Source organism: Mastomys coucha, unplaced genomic scaffold (genome assembly GCF_008632895.1).
Source record: "Mastomys coucha isolate ucsf_1 unplaced genomic scaffold, UCSF_Mcou_1 pScaffold22, whole genome shotgun sequence".
Classification (NCBI taxonomy): Eukaryota; Metazoa; Chordata; class Mammalia; order Rodentia; family Muridae; genus Mastomys; species Mastomys coucha.
Window position 1 is genome coordinate 231500201 of NW_022196905.1, and position 22412 is coordinate 231522612.

General features: G+C 41.6%; 1 protein-coding gene across 1 annotated transcript in view; it reads right to left on the reverse strand.

Annotated features, from left to right (window-relative positions):
* LOC116067860 overlaps window positions 1-22412 on the reverse strand; it is a 104369-nt gene that overhangs the window by 61549 nt on the left and 20408 nt on the right. The window contains exons 12-16 of the mRNA XM_031336871.1: window positions 17353-17484; window positions 16375-16447; window positions 12875-13051; window positions 385-437; window positions 1-76 (exon numbers count right to left, since the gene is read on the reverse strand). The exon at window positions 1-76 is cut by the window's left edge and continues 189 nt beyond it. Of these exons, the coding sequence (XP_031192731.1) occupies window positions 1-76; window positions 385-437; window positions 12875-13051; window positions 16375-16447; window positions 17353-17484 (511 nt within the window). The remainder of the gene's footprint in view (window positions 77-384; window positions 438-12874; window positions 13052-16374; window positions 16448-17352; window positions 17485-22412) is intronic.

Here is a 22412-nt window from a genome sequence, read left to right on the forward strand (position 1 = left end):
AATCCTTCTAAGCTGATGTACTTCCCCAGGACTTTGCCTTGTGTGGTGTCCACCACGGGTGGTGAGGAGGGGTGTCCTGATGGTCGGAAAAAACATGAGGACTCATCAGAGGGGAAAGATCAAACCTGGATTCCTGGTTGATTTAGTCACTTTTAGGTTTGTGTCATTGATAGTCACTTGAACCTTCTAAGGTCCCATTTCCTTCCAACATTATAGAGAGGGTCAACTAAAAAGTAATCTCATTGGAGGTATAACAGTAACCAGCCCAAGCCAGTACAAGGCTTATTGCACTGCTTTTTGCCTGCCCTGCATACATTCCACCCACTTCATCAAGGACAGATTTCCAAGTGTGCAACCCAATGTTTGTAATCCAGAAGTTCTTACCCCATATTGGGCAGACAGCAAGAGAAGCCCAGAGCAGAGCACAGAGCCACATGGTGGAAGGATAGGAGCTTTTGGAGACAGGGAGGTATCTGCTGCTCAAATAGAAAGCCTTATTCCTGCCTCTTTCCTGTGAACCTGCCTCTAGACCAATTAGCATAATTACATAAAGCTCCCCTCCTCCAGCGAACTTCATGAGTTCTTGTTAGGACCTCCAAGCCACACCCACTAACAGTTTTGTCTTCTTTATCTTTAAAGATACCACTCTCTGACACCAAATGGCCGCAAACTCATCCAACCTCTTATGCAAACACTTCTAGTTGAAATGCTCAGTGCACCTTGAACTTCCCAAGGTAGGCGCCAGCAAGCAGATGCATGGAGTCAGGAAGAAAGCTTGGGTTCTGATTCCCACCACAAGATGGAAAATTAAGAGCACTTCACATCCCCAGTGTTGCCCAGCCAGGAACTTTGCATACTTCCCAGGTTCCATGGTCTGCTATCTCCTAGAAGACAGGCTCTCAAATTTGAAAGTTTTCTAATCTCACTCTTCTGCCAATGTTTTTTTCTGATGCTGACTATTCCTGCCAGGTGGCCGGAAGGGCAAACGTACACCTTCTCTGTTAATGATCTCACTGCTTCCAGGGCAGGGATGTTTAGACACAATGTTTGTATTTGTTACTTCTGGTTGCTGTGATGAAACACAAAGAGCAAAGGCAACGTAATGAAGAGAGAGTGTCCAGAGGAAGTGGAGTCCATGATGGCAGAGCAAAGCATGGTGACGCCGTGGCAAGCTTCCTCTAACAAGGCTACCTCTCCTAAATATCCCCAAACATCACTACCAACTGGGAATCAAATGTTTGAATGTCTGAGACTATGGGAACAATTCTCATTCAAAAACTACATTGTTCTCATGGCAAATAAACTCTGTGAAGCACAATCCTTTCTCTAATTATCCACACATGCATCTATGAATTCTTTCTTTCTTGGAGATTTTTTATTTTTACTTTATGTGCATGAGTATTTGCATGTATGTCTATACAACATGTGCATGCAATAGCCATGGTGGCCAGAAGAGAGAGGGCTTCAGGACACCAGGGAATGGAGTTATAGATTGTGAACCAATCAATGTATGGGATCTGGAAATTGAACCCCTGTCCTCTAGAAAAGCAGCCGTTGCTCTTGATAGCTGGGGCACATCTACAGACCTTATCTGTGAATCATTTAAAATGTCCAAAATGTTTGGCAAAATGTTTGGTACATTTTGGAATGTATCTAAGTGGGGCAAGATAAAATTGAATATGTACTGTTTGATTTCTGATTTAACTGTGTGGTATTATTATTTCTGTTTCTCAACTCCAGCAGCCTTGGAGCCTTGAAAAAAAAAAGTATGTTATCTCTTTTACAGTGCTGCTCTCTGCAGGACATTTGGAAATTTTGTGGCGAAGGGTGGTGTGATTATAAAGCTTTGCTTTAACCTTGTTTAAGAAATTGAGTCAAACACTTTTTTTTTTGTAGGGGACTCGAAAGGGTAGTCTTAGTGAGAGAGCGTTGTGGGAAATATATAAAAAGGACAGGCAGGCTTCCCGCCTCCGCGCCCCCCCCCCTACTTCCAGCTACTCTCTGTCCCGGTGAGGTCCAGCTGGGCTACTCTTTGCCCACCAACTCTCTTTGCCCACCAACTCTCGGGCAGGGCCGGAGCTCCAGATTTCCCTTCACTGCCAGTCCAGCCCCACACAATGACCATCCACCCTGCAATCAGCCACCACAATTCTATGCCCCAGTGCAGTCCCGCAGGCTCTGTCTCTAGCTAGTCCCCCAAGAGACCAATCCCTGTATTCCCAGCTCTGGTTCGCTTGTCTCTGGACAAATTAGTTCCCTCTCTGCCATAAACTCCTGTAGTCAGCGGTCCTACATTTCAGTAACCCAGTAAAACAAAACTCTAGATGCTTATAATTAACAAGTCAGATGTATATATCAATAAATTCTCAATTCACAAGATGCCAAAACAATAATTTCTGAACCATTTAATAAGGATAAAAGCTGCAATTTAGACTAGACAAATCATCCCAAATATTCTAACCTTTATGATATCATAACTACCTATGGCTACCTAAAACCATGCTTGTTCAGGCTCTTCTTTCTGTCTGTTCACTTGCATCTTGGTTTCTCCCTCTCTCCTCAGACACTCTCTGTCTTCGCAACTCTTAGCTCCACCTCCATTTTCCCTGTCCAACCCCAGGCCTCCTGCTGCACTAATATTTTAGTGTGATTGGACAGGGAAAAAACTGTCACATATCACTCTTTCTGTCCAGGTGATCAGTGGTCTCTATAAATTGGCTAAGTGTTGGAAGCTATATTTTGTGCTTCTCATATTTTCAGGTAATATTAGTTGTTCTTGGATTTCTGATGGGGCTGAAAAACTATGTAGTCTCCTAGCTAACCCAGACTATTTACTTTGAGAGAACCGATTTGAGAGGATGGTTTTCAGATGACATACAATCTAAAGCCAGGATGTAAGTCAGGTGTAAAATTATAAGGCTTTTAAATTAGGATAGATGACAGAGGTTCTATTTAATTGACAAAAATGATGGACTGGGTGTTAAATCTATCTTGTACTTTATAAATTACAAAATGGTAATGGTTCTTTCTGCTCAATTTATATTTTGAGAGAAAATTTTTTAAATTAAATAGAAAGGGTGATATGTTGTAGGATTTTCCCTGTCCAATTACATTAGGGTAGCAGGAGGCCTGTGATTGGATAAGGAAAAGGGAGGCGGAGCTAAGAGTTTCAGGGACAGGGAGCATCAGGGGATGGGGAGTGGGAGAAAGGAAGATGGTGGTGGACATGAGCCAGCGTGGCTTTAACCAGCCACAGGTAGTTGTGATATCATGAGTTTGGAATAATTGGGATAAAACTTTTATAATTATCAATTGGTTCTGAAATAATGTATTGGCATCTTGTAAATTGAGAATTTATTGATACATAAATCTGATTGGTTAATTATAAGCTTTAAGAGTTTTGCTTTACTTGATTACTGAAATGTGGGACCACTGATTGTGGATAGGAAACTAGTGACTTCAGGGACAAGGGAGCCAGACGCTGTGGGGGAGGGTTGCAGAGGTGGGGGGACTAGCTGAGTTGCCAGCAGCAGGAGTGTGAGAGCTTGGTCCGGCCCCACAGGGGGTTTGTGGATTGAGAGGAGCAGACGCATAGAGGGTTTAAGGGTTCTTTTTTAATATTTCCCACAACAGGAGAGTAGTGATGTCTGGAGTGGGAACAGGAGTAATAAGTAAAATAAGACTTTTTTAACAATTAAATTGCTTGGGAATAGAGAGATTGACTCAATGGCTAAGAGCTAGAGCCCTTGCTCCTGTTGTGTAGAGCCTAAGTTCCATGCCCAGCATCCATATTGGGCAACTCATAACTATATGTTACTCTACTTCCAGGGAATCTGGCACCCTCTTCTTGCCTGAGGGGCACTTGAAGAAACACACACACACACACACACATGCATATATGCACTTGTGTGTAAAAAAAATAAAATCTTTAAAAGAAATCCAGTTGTGTACTTTACAAGAAGAAAATGACAATCCATTTTATATTTTGCAATGAGAGCAAAGTAGAGGTGACTATAAGAGAGGACATTTGTATACTGATAGGTCTGAGTTACCTGGTTCATTGAGAAAGTTGATGGAATAAAATAGTGACCCAGATCCTCCATTTGTTTCTCCCCATGACACATCAACAGTTCAGGTGTTCATACATCAAAGTGTCCTCATAAGAGTTAAGGACATCGAGGCATCCCAGGCAGAGTGTTTGATTTTAGTATGTGAAAAAGTACTATGAAGAAGGCAGGTAGGGAATATGCAACTAAGTTCAAGCACCCAGAGAAGAGAGGCTGCTTCCACCCAGGAAGGGAGGGAGATATAAATCTAGTCCTTAAATGTCAAACAATGTGTTTCTTCAACTCAGAAAATGCAACAATCTAGGAAGATGGTGGACACGAATTTTATAGACCTAAAAGCAAAACTGAGACTGCCCTAGTGTGAAGGATGATCAGGATACAGCTATCTGCAGACAGACAAAAGTAAGAGACTAAGTCTCCACTAAACTTGTGATCTAAAAGCTTTTAAAGAAACTTTTCAAACTGAAATAAATAAAGCTATGTTAAGGAGTAAGAAGAAAATAAAAACATGGACAGAAATCAAAGAGATGGCTCAGAAATTACTATACAAAGAAACCCAAATGGTCTAATAGAAATTTGGTATATAAACCATTCATATATTTACTATAAGAGCTAAAATCAGATTATTTGAAATAAAACCTTCATTAACATGGTGGTGTGGTGGTTTGAATATTCTTTGCCCGGGGAGTGGCAAAGAATTAGGAGGTGTGGTCTTGTTGGAGTAGGTGTGGCCTTATTGGAGGAAGCCTTATTGGAGGAAGTATGTCATTGTGGGGGTGGGCTTTGAGACCCTTCTCCTTGCTGTCTGGAAGATAGTCTTCCCCAGTTTGTCTTTGGAACAAGGTGTAGAACTCTCAGCTTTTCCAGTGCCATGGCTGCATGCTGCTATGCTTCCTGCCATGGTGATAATGGACTGAACCTCTGAACCTGTAAGCCAGCCCCAATTAAATATTGCCCTTTATAATAGCTGCCTTGGTCACGGTGTCTCTTCATAGCAATAAAACCCTAATGAAGACAGCGAGCAAGATATAAGTTGATATATGAACAATTCAAAGTGTAGGGAAGAATAGAGTATAGTGAGACATTTTTATGACTATATTTTTGCTTTCCTTTTGTTTGATCTTTACCATCCATGCTGTATTATTACAAAATATATGGTTCTAATCAAAATCTCTATTAATAATTCTCATAGTAGCCAGAAAAGCAAACATCTACAGTAGATGAACCATGGATGATTAATAAGGAACCAACATGTGTCAGGTAAAATAGCGCACAGTGCAGTCACACCAGCATTCCCTCCCTCTGACTTCCTCAATTACCCACAGTGCTCTCTGATAGCACCATCCCCCATGCAAACTGTACTCAAACCTGTGTCAAGACCTGCTGACTGGGAATCAAACTCACAATATCCAGTTGAGCATCTGTGACTTTGTTATTAGCTGTCTACAAATTAAGGATTGTCATGTTTTCCTGGTGAGTTGACCCTTTAGACATAATTAGGTCTCCCATTTTTCCTCTACTGTATTAATTTATCCAGTATTAATGTTGAGAGCTCAATTTCCTTTTGAGTATATATATGTTATGTCTGGCGCCTTCCTTTTACTTTAACTAATTTAGACCTCTGTGTATGTGCATTTACATTGCCTTAGAAGGTATCAGTGATCTACATGCAACACAGATACAGATGCACACACACACAGACACATACACACATAGATGCACATACACACATACACATATACACAGACACAGGCACAGACATAGATATACAGACTCATACACACATAGAGACACAGACACATAGACACAGATACAGACACAGACACAGACATAGACACACAGACACATACACACATATACACACAGTCACAAAGACACAGACATAGATACACAGACACACACACACACACACACACACACACACACACACACACTTACATGAGCATGCTTGTTCCAAAAATACTATAGGCAATTTTCTTATATGGACTCTTAAATTTTGTGAGGGGCAGGACAGGCCTCCTAAGCAAATCCACTATGTCTTTGGAAATAACATGGTCAGAGTGCACTCCGTGTTTAAGGAGAGGGTGTCTTCATATTCTGCTGGCACCAAAATAAGAACTTGCCCTGCTCTTGCTCACTAACTTTTCTAGAGAAGCAGGAAAGAAATGAGGGAGTAGGGAGACCAAGAACCATTAGCAGTCAAGTACAAAAAACCTAGAGTCGGACTCATTGCACACTGTTGGATCACCAGAGTGAAGTAGAACACCATTTAGGAAAGCCTTAACGTTTAACACTCAGTTTCCCCAGTTTTATAATCATGCTGTTAGTTATGGTTTTTAAAGTTCATGATCCATTGGATCTAACTAACTCCGCTGCCTCCCCATTCTTCCAGCAATGTTGTCACACACTAGAAGTAGCACACGGTCATTCTCCAGCATGGCCTCCCCTTCAGTGAGGGAAATTGCTTTGTGTCTCTGTCTCTGCCTCTGCCTCTGTCTCTGTCTCTGTCTCTCTCTCTCTCTCTCTCTCTCTCTCTCTCTCTCTCTCTCTCTCTGTCTGGATGTGCTGTCTTGTTGATTCATCAACACTGACTTCATGGTCAAAAGCATCATGATAATATTTTCATCATCAAATCATCAAGCCTGTCAGAAGCCCATTTATCACATAGGTTTTCCCCATAAGGTTTTCCACAGCCTGCTGTGCTTGGAGACACTGGATATGCCAGCATCACGATGTTTGAGAGCATCTTAAACAGAAAAGCAAACAAACAGACAGGCAGACACTTAGAAAGAAAATGTCATAGAAGTAGCATTGGGTAGAATCCAAGGAGGATGAGTGTGAGTCTGCAAGGTCAGAGAAGAAGATAAAGTTTTATTTCAAATGGGAATGCTGGAGCCACATGAGTCAGACTTCCTTTGGACTTTTCCCTGCTCTGTGCAGCTGTAGTTAACTAAATAGAGGAGGCGATACCAAATATTACAAAATCAACAAGCAAACAGGAATTGTAATGCTCTCAGTTCCCTAACCAAAAGACATAGACCAGGAGATTAGATAAAAAAGATATCAGGATTCACCTGTTTTTTGCCTCCAGAGTGCATGTTACCATCAAAGACAAAGATGGCCTAGGGTCATATGATGGAGAAGGCTTTTCAAGAAGGTGGAAGCAGAAAGGAAGAAATTCTCTTTGTTCCAAATCTGACAGACTTCAAATTGTTATTAGTCAAAAAGTCACCAAGAGGGTTACTTTATATTGATTAAGGGAAAAATTCATCATGCAGATGTAACAATTCTAAACATTTATGCACCAAAACATCAGCACTACAAGTTTCAAAATGAAAAAAAAATAGTATTTATTATAAACAGATTAAACCCAAGGGAATTATAGTGTGTGACATTGGCACCCCACTGTTACCAATATATAGATTATCCTGACCAAAAACCAGAGAACCACCTGAGGTAAATGACAGTAATGTAAGTCAAATGGGCCTAACATTCTTCTGCAGAGCATCCCATGCAAACACTGCGGAGCCCACATGCTTCTCAGCAGCTCATGAGACGCCCTCTGTAATAGAGAACATGATACCCAAAGCGGATCTTAACAAACGAGGAAAAACTGAAGCATTTTTTTTTATTATATTTGACAATGAAACGAACCTAGAAATTAACAGCAAAAGAAACAAGAAAACCTAAGTAAACTCATGAATATTGAACAACACATCTTTGTATGATAATGAATCATTAAAGAAGTTGGTAAGGAAAGCTGAAATTTCTGAAAACCTCAACACACCTAACCCTCATGGTCATTATGGAAGCAGTCCTAAGAGAGACGTTTAGAGCTACAAGTATGTGTCTTAAAATTTCAAAGGTGTGCAGTAGACCTCTAACCCGGTCTACCAAGGTTGGAGGGAAGGAAAGGGTAGTTTCTGGTGGACTTTTATATGATTGGGAGTTTTCTGAGGCTTGAGTAAGAGGAGGAAGGTTTCCTCATTAGTTTCTCCACAACTGGGAAGAGAGGGGAAAGGAGAAGTTAGGGGCTCCATAAAGCATCTATTACTAAAAAATTGAGTCAATCAAAGGAATATCACTCTCCGTTTTCCTTCTAGGGCAGCTTCTCTCAGCTTTGGATTCCTACCTTTGTGTTTCTCACCAGACCATTTCAGCAACTGCCTTCAGGGACCTCATGAATCTCTCAAACCGCACACTTCCTTCCAGAGGTTTTTCTTTCTCCTCAAAACACCTTTAACTCTGATTCTATCTTAGTTTTGCTTGATCCATCTAAACCATCCCATGTTAGTCTCAGTGCTGAGTGAGGTTCTACACTGGGATACTGGGAGCAATGGCATGGATCTGATATGCAGGTAATTGTTTATCTTTCCAAACAGTTAGATAAGAATATCCTAGGATAACCTTGTCTAGGACTTTTAATGGCAAGAGTGCTCAGACCCAAGAAACTTAAGCTGATCCCTCCATCCTTTTACACTTCTGTGTCTCATCTTAACAACCTCTTTTAACTTACCAGGCAATTTCTGTGCTCCCACTCATGCTAATACTATACATACCACTCAACTACAAACTCCCTCAACCTTCCCACACTGATGCTCCCCCAACTCAGCTACACTTGTTCTCCTTTGTGTTTCTCCAAAGCCACAAAATACTCATTCTCATCATTGTTAAACTATTAGACCACTTTCTTTACCTTTCTGACTCCCCTTTGCCTGGCTCCAAGATGGTTTATACAGATCTCAACCAAAATGCAAGAAGCCATACAAGACATACCCTATTGCCAACTAGAATGTAACTGTAGAGTCAAGGCTCCTCCCATCGAGGACTACCAATAGGCAGAACATATTGCACTAACCAGGGCACTGACCCTAGCCTAAGGATCATTTCCTGGTTATTGTCATTTATGTGAACACCTCTTCCTGGTGTAAGAGATCCCATAGACATTGTAATAGATCTCAAATTTGCTGGGGTTTCAGTTGCTTATAATTGAACACCACAACCGAATGCAGGGGATCCAGGTTGGTCAATATATGGTCATTGACCTTATCATTCCTCAGTATTAAGTTCTGTGAAGCCTTGTCAGGGGTGAAGGAGGTCACTTCTAGCTGCCCAGAGACATCTCTGGACATTCTTTTTAACCAGGCCAGAGGGGTCCAGAAGCCTCTTTTTAACCTGGAAGATTACTTTGTTGAGATTGCCTCTGGAAAAAGCATCTCTCTGGAACTTCTCTTGAATCTCTGCTTCCATAGGGTTGTACTTGATATGACTGATCTATGCTGGAGGAGCTTGAGGGGCTGGTGATATGCCTGGTTGTGACCTTTCACCATGTCTGCTGGATTGAAGCACTGACTTGGTTTCCCTGATTAGAATTAGGTTAGGTGGTCTAGCCTCCACCTGGCTCCACTCCCCAAATGCTCCAAAGATAGCATCCTCCAACCATTCTTAAAGGCAATTATCAGAGGCTATATGTACCTGTAATAATTTTATTGTTCATCATCACAATCATTAATATACAGAACCAAGTGGAGACAGCATGGGAAATTTTACAAGGTGATTTTTTTTTCTTATAAGAATTTCTGCCCTGGTTCATATAGTCATAGTTGAATCAAATTTTCATAAGGGAATCAATGAATCTGTATGACCATCAGGATGGTAATTGTGCCTTGACAATAATTTGATAGGAGCCACAGAGTGGGAAGAAATAATAAGAGCTCTTTCATTGAATTTTATGTTTAAAAAATGGGGGTAAGAAGGCATTTATTGAACATACCTTTTTGTACCTCAAAATTCATGAATCACTGTTTGTTGAACTCTGTCCATTTGAAAAGGTTGTTGATCTCTTGTTTGGAAATTTTACCAAAATCTGAGCCCAGTCCACTCATGAGCAGAGATCTGAAGATCTTGTCCTTCAGTGGCTGGTGTTGCTCAAAGGGCATGGTATTCCCATGGATTACCATGCACATGTCCGTGTATGGGAAGTCAACTACTGGGAGGATTTTCAATTCTATGTGGACACTGGATCCTCCCAGGATGACCTTGGATGACTCCACCAACTTGGATGTAATCTTTTCTTCTTCCTGTCAGATAATCATGTTGTCTACTCGGCTGTTAAAGAGAAAGTCCTTGCTAGTCCTTTTGAGATGGCCACAGAGGGGTCAGCATGGGCAATGGTCTTGGCAGTGTTGGACTCGCCAAGTCCATAAAATATGCCCAGGTGCTGTTTCTTCCTCTGGAGCCTTACTGACACTATCCTACCAAGACGCTGGGCTGTAGCCACTCAGCTAGAAGAGTCTGTTGAAGTGTCCCTCACTTGTCCTTTTAGATCCATGACATGACTAAAGATTAGCCACTAACATTTAATCTGATTTGATATCAACGACAGCATAACAAATAATGTTATTGTAGTATTCCCCTACCTTCTAGAAGCTCTAAGTTGTTTTCAGGGCATACAACCTGCCCTGCTCTGGTTTCTTCAGAAAGAGATTATTTATCTCTTATCCATTTGCTCACTTGTTCACTTGGACTGGCCCCAAGAGAGTGGATAATGAAAATGTGGCCTATATACACATTGTATGTGTATGGACTGTTCCTCATGCTTGAGAATAAAATTACGTGCTTTGCAAAAAGATAAATAAATGGAACTGAGAAATAACATATGAAGGTAAATAAGGCAGATGCAAAAAGACAATGATCAAAGGTCGAAACATCCTTAATGGTTGACTTGAGCTTTCAGTACCCACCTTTGAACCATCACACTGTAAACTTATTCTGCAATATAAGTTACCTGAAATGTGAAATAAAATAGCACACCTTTAATTCTGCCTCACACCTTTGATATTGCTCTTTCTTGCTTTCCTGCCTCCAGGGTCCTCCCTCACTGGCACACCCACTAGCTGACTTCTGTTAGTTGGTACAGGGCATCTACTGACTTGAGGCTAATGAGGAGTGGGTGATGGAGTCATTGCCTTGTCTTAACCTTAGAATCTGGGTGGGTAAGATGAAGTCTTTTCTCCCTGTCTCACAGCAGAAGGAAAAGCTCTCTGATGACTTAGGTCCAGTACTAGGTCTTGTTCATGCGATGGGTTACAGAAATTTACAACTTTTTCCCTTGGCTTCAATAAGCCTTCTTCTGGTATCTAAAGATTTCCCCATGTGAGCAGAGAGTGGTTCCCTTATGGAAAGGGAGGAGTGGTGTGCTTCGTGCAGTCCCAGAGACAAATTTTATCCCAGTCTTGCAACATGTCCACAGACCTATTCATAAACACCTGGTAAACATCTGAGGAGGAGTCTGGGTTGGGTATAAGTGTCTTCTTGGGTCTGTGGTTCTCAATTAATTTTGTATTCTTATTTAGACCACAAACTGCCTTTAGTACTTAGAAAACTCTGGTCATTCTCATTATATTTATGAGAACATCTCCCTAGAAAGGAAAGGTGAGACATATTCACATCTGCTGTGAAAAAGTGTCTCCTGAGCATAACAGCCTTTTAATCAGAGAGGCTAAGAATATCTGTAAAAGATTCCTCTGAACCCTATAAAGAGATGAAGGGATTGCAGAGGATCACTAGACCATCATTTGCAAGACCAGCCACTCTCTGTATCCTCATACAGTTTCTGTGCAATTCTGCCAGATGTGTGCTGGGTTCTTGGGGGTGATAGATTATTCATAGGGTGGACAGTTAACCAAAGGAGGGATTACATCTATGCATCTGTGGGGAAGTCTTCATTGGGAAAGATATTTGGAGACACAGCTGCTTTGTTAGTAATCCTGTAAGTAATTCTTACGCTAAATAAGCCAAATACACTCACTGGTGAATGAAGGTGCACTCAATGGAATCCTCTCCCTCTCCCCTTCCCCTTCCCTCTCCCCTACCCTCTCATTCCCCTCCCCCTCCCTAGCCCTCATCCTCTCTCTTTCTGTTCTTTCATGTTCTATCTGGAGTGAGTAGATGCTTGCTCATATCTCCCACAGAACACAGAACATTTAATACAACACCCCATATTTCCTTCATGTTTTTCTTCCTTTAGTTTTCAGGGTAACTGTTTCTCCATCCATCTCCTGTAGAGACTTTTTTATTTATGGTTCCTCTCTTTTCATCCGTCCCTCTCTGTGGCACATGGATTAATTTTGAGCCAAAGACATTGCATTAGTTAGGTTTCTGTTGGTGCAATAAAGAACATGACTAAAAATAATTTTAAGAGGAAATGGTTTATTTGGCTATGTATCCTGAGTCATAGTTCCCTAAGGGAAGCCAAGGCAAGAACTCATTGTAGGAACCTGGAAAAAGGAACTGAGTCAGAGGCCATGAAGGAATGCTGCTTCCTGGATTGTTCCCCATGGGTTGCTCAGATTGCTTTCCTATATAACCCAGGACCCCCAGCGCCAGGGTATTGCCACCCATAGAGGGCTGGGCCCTCCTGCATCAATCATTAACCAAGAGAATGCCCTACAAACTTGCCTATAGACTATCTGATGAAGGCATGCTCTCAAGCTTCTCTGTGCACACATGAACACACACAAAACAAAGAAACAAACAAATAACTGAATAAATCAAATAAATCAAACAACAACAAAACAACTAAAACGTGCCAAGACAGATATTGACCCAATTCTGATTTTCAAAACAATGTTTTATTTTTATAAGTTGAAGAGGATACATATTTCCTCTTTAATGCATTTGTATAAAATACCATATAAGGTTATAGCCTCAAGGATAAAAAGTATTAATTCTCTACAAAATCTTCGGTGGAATAGGACTCCTTTGACTCCAGGTTCTCAAACATGGCGGACCCTCCTAATCAGAGCTCAGTATGTTCCCTGTGGGATGGCCTCTCTGCTGCCTCCTTGGCCCTGAGCTCAGCCCAGAAAGCCACTTCTTTGTCCTTCAGCCTCTGGGCTGCCTGAGTTGAGGCTCCAATCTTCAGGTACCCTTCCTTCTGGTCATACGCTGGCCAATGGGGCAGCCCTCCCCCATTAGGGTTCCTGTGAACAGAATGAAAAGAAAAAAGAAAAGAAATTCACCAAAGCAACTGTGATGTCCCCAGGCTGCTCTGAGACTTTTCAAGGAAGCCTTGGCAGATCTCTGCCCAAAAGCCACCTTCCACACCTGTGCCAATTCTTTCCCTCCTAGGGAAAGTCCTGTGTTCTTTAGATCTTAGCCCTCCTCCAAATCCTCACATGTTGAAAGCTGATGCTCAGCTAACACTTCTGTTAGAGCTAATGGGGGCATTAGGAGGTGGCACCTACTTGGGAGTATCCAGGCACTGAGGGTTGAGGGTCTGTTTTGCACCATGTTGGGACTTCAGTCCTTTATCTCAGTGCTTCCTGACTGCACACACATGCACACATGCACACATACACACACACACACACACACACACAAAGTAACAAGTAAACAAAACAAAACAATCCCATCAGTTTCCTGAGTGCCAAGAAAGCAGATGCCACCTAAAGCCACCACAGTCTACTTTGTCACAGGCTCAAAGTGAAAATTTCAAGAGAAAGTCAGAGCCAAAATCAAACCTTCATCCTTTAAGTTGATAAACTTGGGGAATTTTGTCTCAGCAATTGAAAGATGATAACACATAGAATTACTACTAAAAATATTACTAAAAAGTAGATCTTGCATCCTGTGTAGTGGTTCTGACAAACTTTTTTTTAAAAAACTGGTCTGTAAAGGAGTTTGGGAATGGTTGGAGTGTGCTGTATAAAATGAAGAATGCAGTAAGTGGGGTTTATGGGGGATTCTAGGTTTTAATAGACAAGGAATGTAGAGAAGCCAAGCTCATGATGGCTCCGCAGAGAAGGATACCTGGATTAGAGGGTGTTCATGCTCCATTCTCACAACAGATTTGCCTGTATTTGTCCAGGCAATTTATCAGATTTGTCTGATATTTGATGGGGTACTGAGTTAAAGAATATTCAGTCATAGAGGACATTCAAAGGCACAATAGCATCTAGGTAGTATATCACAGTTTGTTTTGTTCTTAATTATATTTGCAGTGTGATTCATAAGCAAAACAAAACAAAGATTAGAAAAACACAGTCTTCTGGTGGTTCCTCGGAAAATTGGACATAGCACTACCAGAGGACCCAGCAATACCACTCCTGGGCATATATCCAGAAGATGCTCCAACATGTAATAAGGACACATGCTCCACTATGTTCATAGCAAACTTATTTATAATAGTCAGAAACTGGAAACAACCCAGATGCCCCTCATCAGAGGAATTGATACAGAAGATGTGGTACATCTATATAATGGAGTACTACTCAGCTATTAAAAACAATGAATTTATAAAATTCTTAGGGAAATGGATGAATCTGGAGAATATCATCTTGAGTGAGGTAACCCAGTCACAAAAGAACACTCATGGTATTCATTCTCTGATAAGTAGATATTAGCCCAGAAGCTCAGAATACCCAAAATACAATCCACAAACCACAAGAAACCCAAGAAGGAAGACCAAAGTGTGGATACTTTGTTCATTCTTAGAAAAAGGAACAAAATTGCAATGGAAGGAGTTGCAGAAACAAAGTATGGAGCAGAGACTGAAGGAAAGACAATCCAGAGACTGCTCTACCTGGGAATCCTTCCCATATTCAATCACCAAACCCAGACACTATTGTGGATGCCAGCAAGTGCTGGCTGACAGGAGCCTGATATAGCTGTCTCCTGAGAGGCTCTGCCAGTGCCTGCCCGACTAATACCAAAGTAGAGGCTCACAGCCATCCATTGGACTGAGCACACCGTCCCCAATGAAGGAGCTAGATAAAGGACCCAAGGAGCTGAAGGGGTTTGCAGCACCATAGGAGGAACAACAATATGGATTAACTAGTCCCCTCAGAGCTCCCAGGGACCAAACTGCCAAAGAGTACACATGGTGGGACTCATGGCTCCAGCTGCATATGTACAGAGGATGGCCTAGTCAGTCAACAATGGGAGAAGAGACCCTTGTTCCTGTGAATGCTCTATGCCCCAGTGTAGGAGAATGCCAGGGCCAGGAAGAGGGAGAGGGTAGGTTGGTGAGCAGGGTGGGAAATAGGGTTTTTGGTTTTCTTTTTTTTTTTTTTAAGAGGGAAAACCTCTAAAGGGGAGAACATTTGAAATGTACATAAATAAAATTTCTGATAAAAAATTAAAAATTAAAAATTTAAAAACAAAAAGGAAAACAGTCTTTTCATACAACAAAAACAAAACCCAACGATCCCACAAAAATCAACCCTCTTACAACCCCCACTGCCATAGCCATGGACTTTGATTAAGACTGGAAGCAGAGTACCATTGTTAAGGAGACTGCTTCATTAAGAGAAGCCAGAGTTGCAGGCACCAGATAAAAAAGGAAGCTGCTCCCAGGACTTCTCAGAAGTTGGCAAAAACAAAGTTCACAGGCTTGAAACTAGCTTAAAAGTCTCTAGATTCACCTTTGTCCTTCTTCTTCTTCACCCACGTCTGCTCCTGACTTTCTTTTTGTCAGAATGCAAGTGTAATGAGGTCATCAAGGCTTCTGCATATATTGCAAAAGCAAGAGCTGGAAGCCAGCAAGTGTATAGAAGGTTTGAAGTCCCTGTCGACACCATTAAAAAAGGATGATACTTAACGCTGTGAGAATAAAGTTGATGTGGCTCTGAATAGAGAGTCTAATGAGTTAGGAGTGCCAGGAACCTACTACCTAGTGTATGTTCAGGCCATGACCACAACCAACCCTAGAGAGGCTGTGGGAGCCAAAGACTTTGGGGGGGGGGGCGGTTCTAAGTCTTTCAGAACTCACACTAACGAAAAGATTTCTGGACGCTGAATATGGAGCCTCAGGGATTAATATTAGCCCTGTTGGACTTGATCCTCAGCTGAAAGTGTTCCTGGGGGCATGATGGGAACTCTAAAAGATAGACTTAGTTGGAAGAAGCTGATCCTAAGGGACATGACCCTGATGAGTATCTTAGGACCCTCATCTTTTCTTCTATCTCTACTGTCTGACTGCCAGGGAGATGAAGAGACAAAGAGATCTAGCCACCACATTATCGTACCATGTTCCATACTGACAAACAACCTGAGCAAGTAGGTCAAATGACTGAGAATTGAACTCTGTGAGTTTGTGAGCCAAAACTCACATCCCCTCCTTTAAGCTGAACTACCTCAAAAGCTCTGTCACAGCTCTAAATCAGATTACTCTAGTCTTCATTGTTGGAGTGCTGTGGTCACAGGGACAGGTGGTTGGCCACTCAAACATTAGAAAATACTCCTCTCCAACAAGTATGACCACACCACAACCCCCAATCTGTCCCTTCTTTGCCATAAGCCTCACCCATTTCGAGCAAAGTTGGCCCAGAATTTCATCACCATCTTGCTGAGGTTGGTCTCCTCTTCTGAGGCGCCCTCTGTGGGGAAGAAAGATTAAGCTTCAGACACTTACCAAGTGGCTTTGTTTGTTTTTTTATTTCTTTGTTTAACAATCACATAGGAGTGATTCTGATCATTGTCATCATCTTAGGAGCTTCTTAGAAGTTCAGAGTCTTGGCCGTTTTCACATCTCACTATTTTAAAACCTACCTTTTAAAAACACACTGGCTGATAGTCTAAACTTCAAGTTAAGAATAGATTCTCACATACTGACTTCCTTTGTCACTCATGCTCACATGCCTGGCCCAAACCCCACAACTGTGAGTTTCCTCAGTCTTTGTAGGGTTGCTGGCTCTTGGGTCTTCTCTTAATCTCTCTCTCTAAAGTTCCTACGACATCACCAAACAGGGAGAGGCCCAGAGATACTGATTTCATGAGAAACATGAATTAGATTACTAATTACACATAACTACTGAAAAGCAGTGCATTGAAGACAGCTGTGAAAGCTTCCCTTAAGTATCACATTATAAAAGATGGCAAATATATGACCCAGATATATAGAAAGACAGATGGGTAGAATATGATAGTCTTTGTTCAGGGTTAGAAATGAACTGTTTCTTTGCTCAAATCCTAGCATGCTCTTATGGGAAGCAAGTCCATCAGTGGCACCTTTCCCCCAAAGTAAAGCCTGTGGCTGGCCTATCATCTCTCTTACTGGCATTACAAGTCATGATTCTGAGAATAACTATGGCTAGGGACACATGAACACAAGCTTCCTACATATGTGTGAAATCTCAGAACTGACTCCTGGTAGCTCAACCCAGTTACAGAATGGCTGGAAAGCTAACTGGGGAGAAAAGGAAAAACTTACACAAGGTCATCCATCCAAGACTTCTGTTCAGGCCTCCTAAGGCTCAGGCCTCAGGCAGCAAAGAAACATTACCTTTTAAAAATGGAGATCCAAATACTGAGAAGATTTCATCACCATGGTCTCCTATCACTGCTTTGGGTCTCATGGCTGATACAAAGCTTGGGCGATATTCAAATTCATACATGTAGGTTGGGGCTCCAGCATCTGTGGAGACATGGATTCATGCAGAGGTCACAATATCCACTACACACCTGCATGGTGCCAAGACCTCAGACCTTGCACTGAGATCCCTGTTTATGTACAGTGCTTCAGGGAAGCCCGGAGACTTGATCAAGGCTGCACAACTGGCCCAGTTGGATAACGGCAGTTAAAAACACACAGATAGGTGCACAAATTCAACAAGCATCATCTTTTTCCTTCCAAGGAACTGCAAAGCTTGAATTCAATGTTTCATACTCCACTTCTTCCTTGCTCAGGAAGTGTTAAGCCTTTAAGATGCAAGGTGGCATCAAAGGTAGAAGCCCAAGGGAAAGAGAACTGGTCTTCTGACTTGCTCTTCCTTATCTCTGTCTCTCTCTCACCCGGAGAGATGTCCTATCCATGGGTGAGGATGCTCCAGTGTTCTCTTGCTCACAGAACACTGAACATTAGAGCTGCCAACCACTGCTTCTTAGGGACAATCCCATGTTTCCACTCCCAACCTTGGGACCTCAGAACTTACCATAACTCACAACAGGGGATAATGCCTACAATAGGGTAAATGGAGAGAAAAGTTTCAGGCCCCAGAGCAACAAAGTGGGGAGATTGTACAACCATGTCCCTTTGAATATAGTAAGAAAAAGAAACAACACACACACACACATAAAAGGAGAAACTACTTAACTTTGTATATACACATTTTTAATAATGATATGTATATTTCATATACTACTTTCATTGTTTCATATTATGAGTTACTCATTCACAAGTTAAAAACATTATTTATTACTATTAAGGTATATGAGTATGATGTGTCATGTTGGTGTATTCTGTGACTCTGTCTTTGTGGTCAGTGGATGACTTTTTGGATTCAGTTCTCCCCTTTTACCTTCACAGGAGTTCTGGGATCTGAACTCAGGGTGTAGATATTGTTTGCCAAATGCTTTGTCCATTGAGTACCTACGAAGGTTTTAAATAGCATATGCCATCCCACCAGAGGATGAAGAATAATCTGTCTGATTGTGTCTCAGACTAACCACAGGGTCAGTCCCATGACCTTAATCCACCTAAGAGGCAGCTCTTCAAGGTCAAATAGGCATGCCCCTCCCATTCAATCATGTTAGCAAGGTATGCAGGCCTCAGCTATGCAGAACTTTGTGAATAAGGCAACATGTTTTACACGGTATACTGCTCAAGGGTTTTTCCCCCTGAACCCCTGATGTTTATCAAAATTCTTCTTATCACAATTACAAATATTTTCATAGTTTAAGTTGGAAACTTAAGGAAAGCAGAGACAATGGGATGCTGTCATCAGGCTAAGCATCTGAATGGAAGGACTTGCAGAAGGGAAGAAAATGGAAGGAGAAATATTTATTTCAAGAGACTGGAGCTGAAAATGCTCCCAGGCTGGGCTAATTTCCCAGCATTAGGTCAGGAAGGTACAGCAGCCTCCCCTTGATTGTAGCCAGGATACAAAGCACTCACAATACTAATCACCAAGGAGAAGAGGAAACCCCAAGGGCATCAGAGAGAAGAGCTCTGCAATCAAGGAAGGACCAAACCTACATCTAGTGTCTCAGAGGAAATCTCCTGGGCAGGGAGAGCAGGGTGATACAGGCATCGTGTTGCAGGAAAGCAACCCCCCAGCCTTGAGCATTGTGCTCAGGTCAGGGGCCCCTGAGAAGTGACGGAGATATAGCAGCTCTCCCAGTCAGAAGCTGTGGATCTCACTGCCACTGGGCCTGCCTCACAGGAATAGCTAAAGCAGGTCTCTTAAACTTAAGTTCCAAGATAGCAATAAATGGTATGAGACATCAAAGCCATATGGGTAAAGAGAGCCACAGGCAGGACACACTAGGATTCTAGGGATGATACAGACAAAATTTTATCTTTCACATTGTGAGGAGTCAGCAGAAAATTCCTGCTAATGATTATAGCTGGATAGCTCATCAACCAACTAGACTTACAATAAACTGTCATCCAAATGATGTAAATTCTGATATGAAGCATATGCAGAGAGAGAGAAAGAGAGAGAGAGAGAGAGAGAGACAGACAGACAGACAGAGAGACAGAGAGAGAGAGACAGAGAGAGACAGAGAGACAGAGAGACACACACAGAGACAGAGAGAGAGAGAGAGAGAGAGAAAGAGAGAGAGAGAGAGAGAGAGAGAGAGAGAGAGAGAGAGAGAGAGAGAGAGAGAGAGAGAGAGAGAGAGAGAGAGAGAGAGAGTGTTTGGGGCAAAAATATAAAACTCTTACCAAGAATCAGTGTCATACTATTATTAGCTTAATATAGTCTGATGGAAGAGGATACACAAAAGCCTAAGGGTAGACAGGAACCAAAACCATTTAGTAGAAATACAACATAAATAGGTTCAAGACATGCCCTTACAAAACAACAGAATGCCCCAAGGGAAGGTAGTAAGAAAAGAGGGACGTGTCACCAACAAACCAAAAAACAGCTCCAAAACAGTGCTTGGAAGTCCTTGCCTATCAAATGTTATCTTTTGAAATACAAGAGACAGTCAGCAAGCATGTTTAAATAGCCCAAGTGTAGGTTCCCACAAACCCCCTTTCCTTTAAAGAGGTACATATATTAGAAATAAATGAATGAAAATAGGTATTGCATACAAAGGAAAAATAGAGAGAAATGGTAGCTGCAGTCATATCAAACAGAAAGTTGAGCTCAAGCAATGCAAGAAACTGGACCTGGTAGCTCACAGCTGTAATCCAGTACTCAATAGTTTGAGGCAGGAGGATTACTGTAAATCTGAGGTCAGTTCTAAAACAGTAAGTTTTAGAATAGCCTGGGTTATAGAATGAGAACTTCCCGGAAAAAAAATTGTGAAAAGAGATTCATAGCATCAATGACAGGCTCAAATCACTCACAACACACCAATGGCAAACACACATGCACAACACACGACAATGGTAAACATGGGCACAATGTCAGAACCATTAGATAAAGAAAATAAACAATAGAGGCCCCAAAGGGAGCTACAGTGCACAATAGACTCCAGTCAGCTGGGATAGAGTTCCCAGTGATGCCTTCTGATCTTGAAACATTTAGGTACAACTAAAGCCCTCTCCCATCTCTGCCTACTCAGTCTGCAGGCCAAGCTGCTCACATGAAGAAGGAAGTAGCCTAGACAGTGAGATGGGGGCAACTGCAGATGGAAGAGAACAGCAGTGGCAGAGACACTGAGCTACAAAAGTAGACACAACTCAATAGCTAGAGAACAATCAGGGTGGGAAAAAGATTTTCAGAATTAAGAAGAGCAAGAGCTAGGCTGACATGAAAGAGGGCAGGAGCTAGAGAAGAGCATGCCAAATTGCTGACAATCTTCAGTGACAAGCATCTCAACTCCTGGGTCAGAACCTGTAACACTAGCCAGTACTTAGGGCTAAGGAATCCCGACCTCCAGAGTTTACAGAATGTAACTGAATGCCATTTATGTACAGGCATACACAAGAACTGTAATCTGCCTGTGTAGAGGATTCAGTGGGGGGAAAAGATGAGTTGGAGAGAAGAAAGGGCTTCATTTCCCCTGTCATTCTACTAGAGATGGACTATACAAATTCCTTCTCCTCACTCTTGGGCATTTCATCTAAGTCCTTTGAGTTCTGAGCATCTCTCACCTCCCAGGTCTCTGGTACATTCTAGAGGGTCCTCTCACCTCATTTACGTTTAATGATACACTTTTTAAAAACCTGTAAATATACCTGAAGCATGGAGAGATGGAGATCCCGAGATCTCTGGGGCTCCAAGAGAAGACCAGATATGTAAATAATGTGCACATAAGGAGATTTCCATGCACAAAGCACAGAAAATATTTTCAATAAAACATAGAAGACAATACCCTAAAATCTAAAGAAAGGGATGCTTGTCAACATACAAAAGTCCTAGCAAGTAGAAGATAAGGACCCACCAAATAGGGCTAAGTAAAAGAACTCTCCATGTCATATTATAATTGAAGTGCTGAAAACAACAGAACAAAAATGATATTGGATGATGTAAGAGAGAATGTCAAGTAATACATAAAGGAAGGCCATTTGGATTTATAGTTGATTATTTAACAGAATCTGTTCAATCCAGGAAAGATTAGAAAGATGGATGCCTGGTTCTGAAAGACCACAGCTGTAAACTCAACAAACTATCTGTTAGAGCTAAAGGGGAACCCAAAGCTTTCCATTACAGAAGCAGGCTAATGGAATTAATGAGCACTAAGATACCTCTTCAAAGGGCCCATTGAGGAGTACTTCCGACTGAAGAGAAGGATGAATATATTGAAGAGACCTCTGGAACAAAATAATAGTAGTGCAGTCAGCAAACAGGAAGCAAAATACCACCCCAGAAACAGCAATGAGAGGCATCAATACACACCCTTGAAAATAACATCAGTGCTCTTTATTATCCAAACCAAAAGACATCACTAGCAGATGGTGGAAGAAGACAGGATCTATCTTTTTTGCTGCCTCCAGGAAAGCACATCAAGATAGACACCACTTCAGGGTAAAAGGGTAGGGAGAAAAATGTTTTACATGATGGAAACCAGGAAAACAAAAGGTCTAGCTATTCTGATTTTAGACAAAATAGACTTCAAACCAAAAAGAGTCAGAAGAGACAAAGAAGATTACTTCATACTGATGAGGGGAACAATCTACCAAGAGGACATTTCAATTCTAAACATTGTGCCAAAAAATGTGTACCCAATTTCTAAAACAAATGAATTTATTTTTTTAGGTATGAGCTACATATTAATCCTAACACAGTAGGTAACTTTAGTATCCCATTCTTACCCATGGACAAGTCATCTGGATGAAAGAAAATGAAACAGATGCGTTAGAGTCAAGTGAAATCAGAATTTGATCAATTAGACACCTAGAGGCAACCCACCCAAACACTTCAGAAAAAAAAAAAAAGCATTCTCATG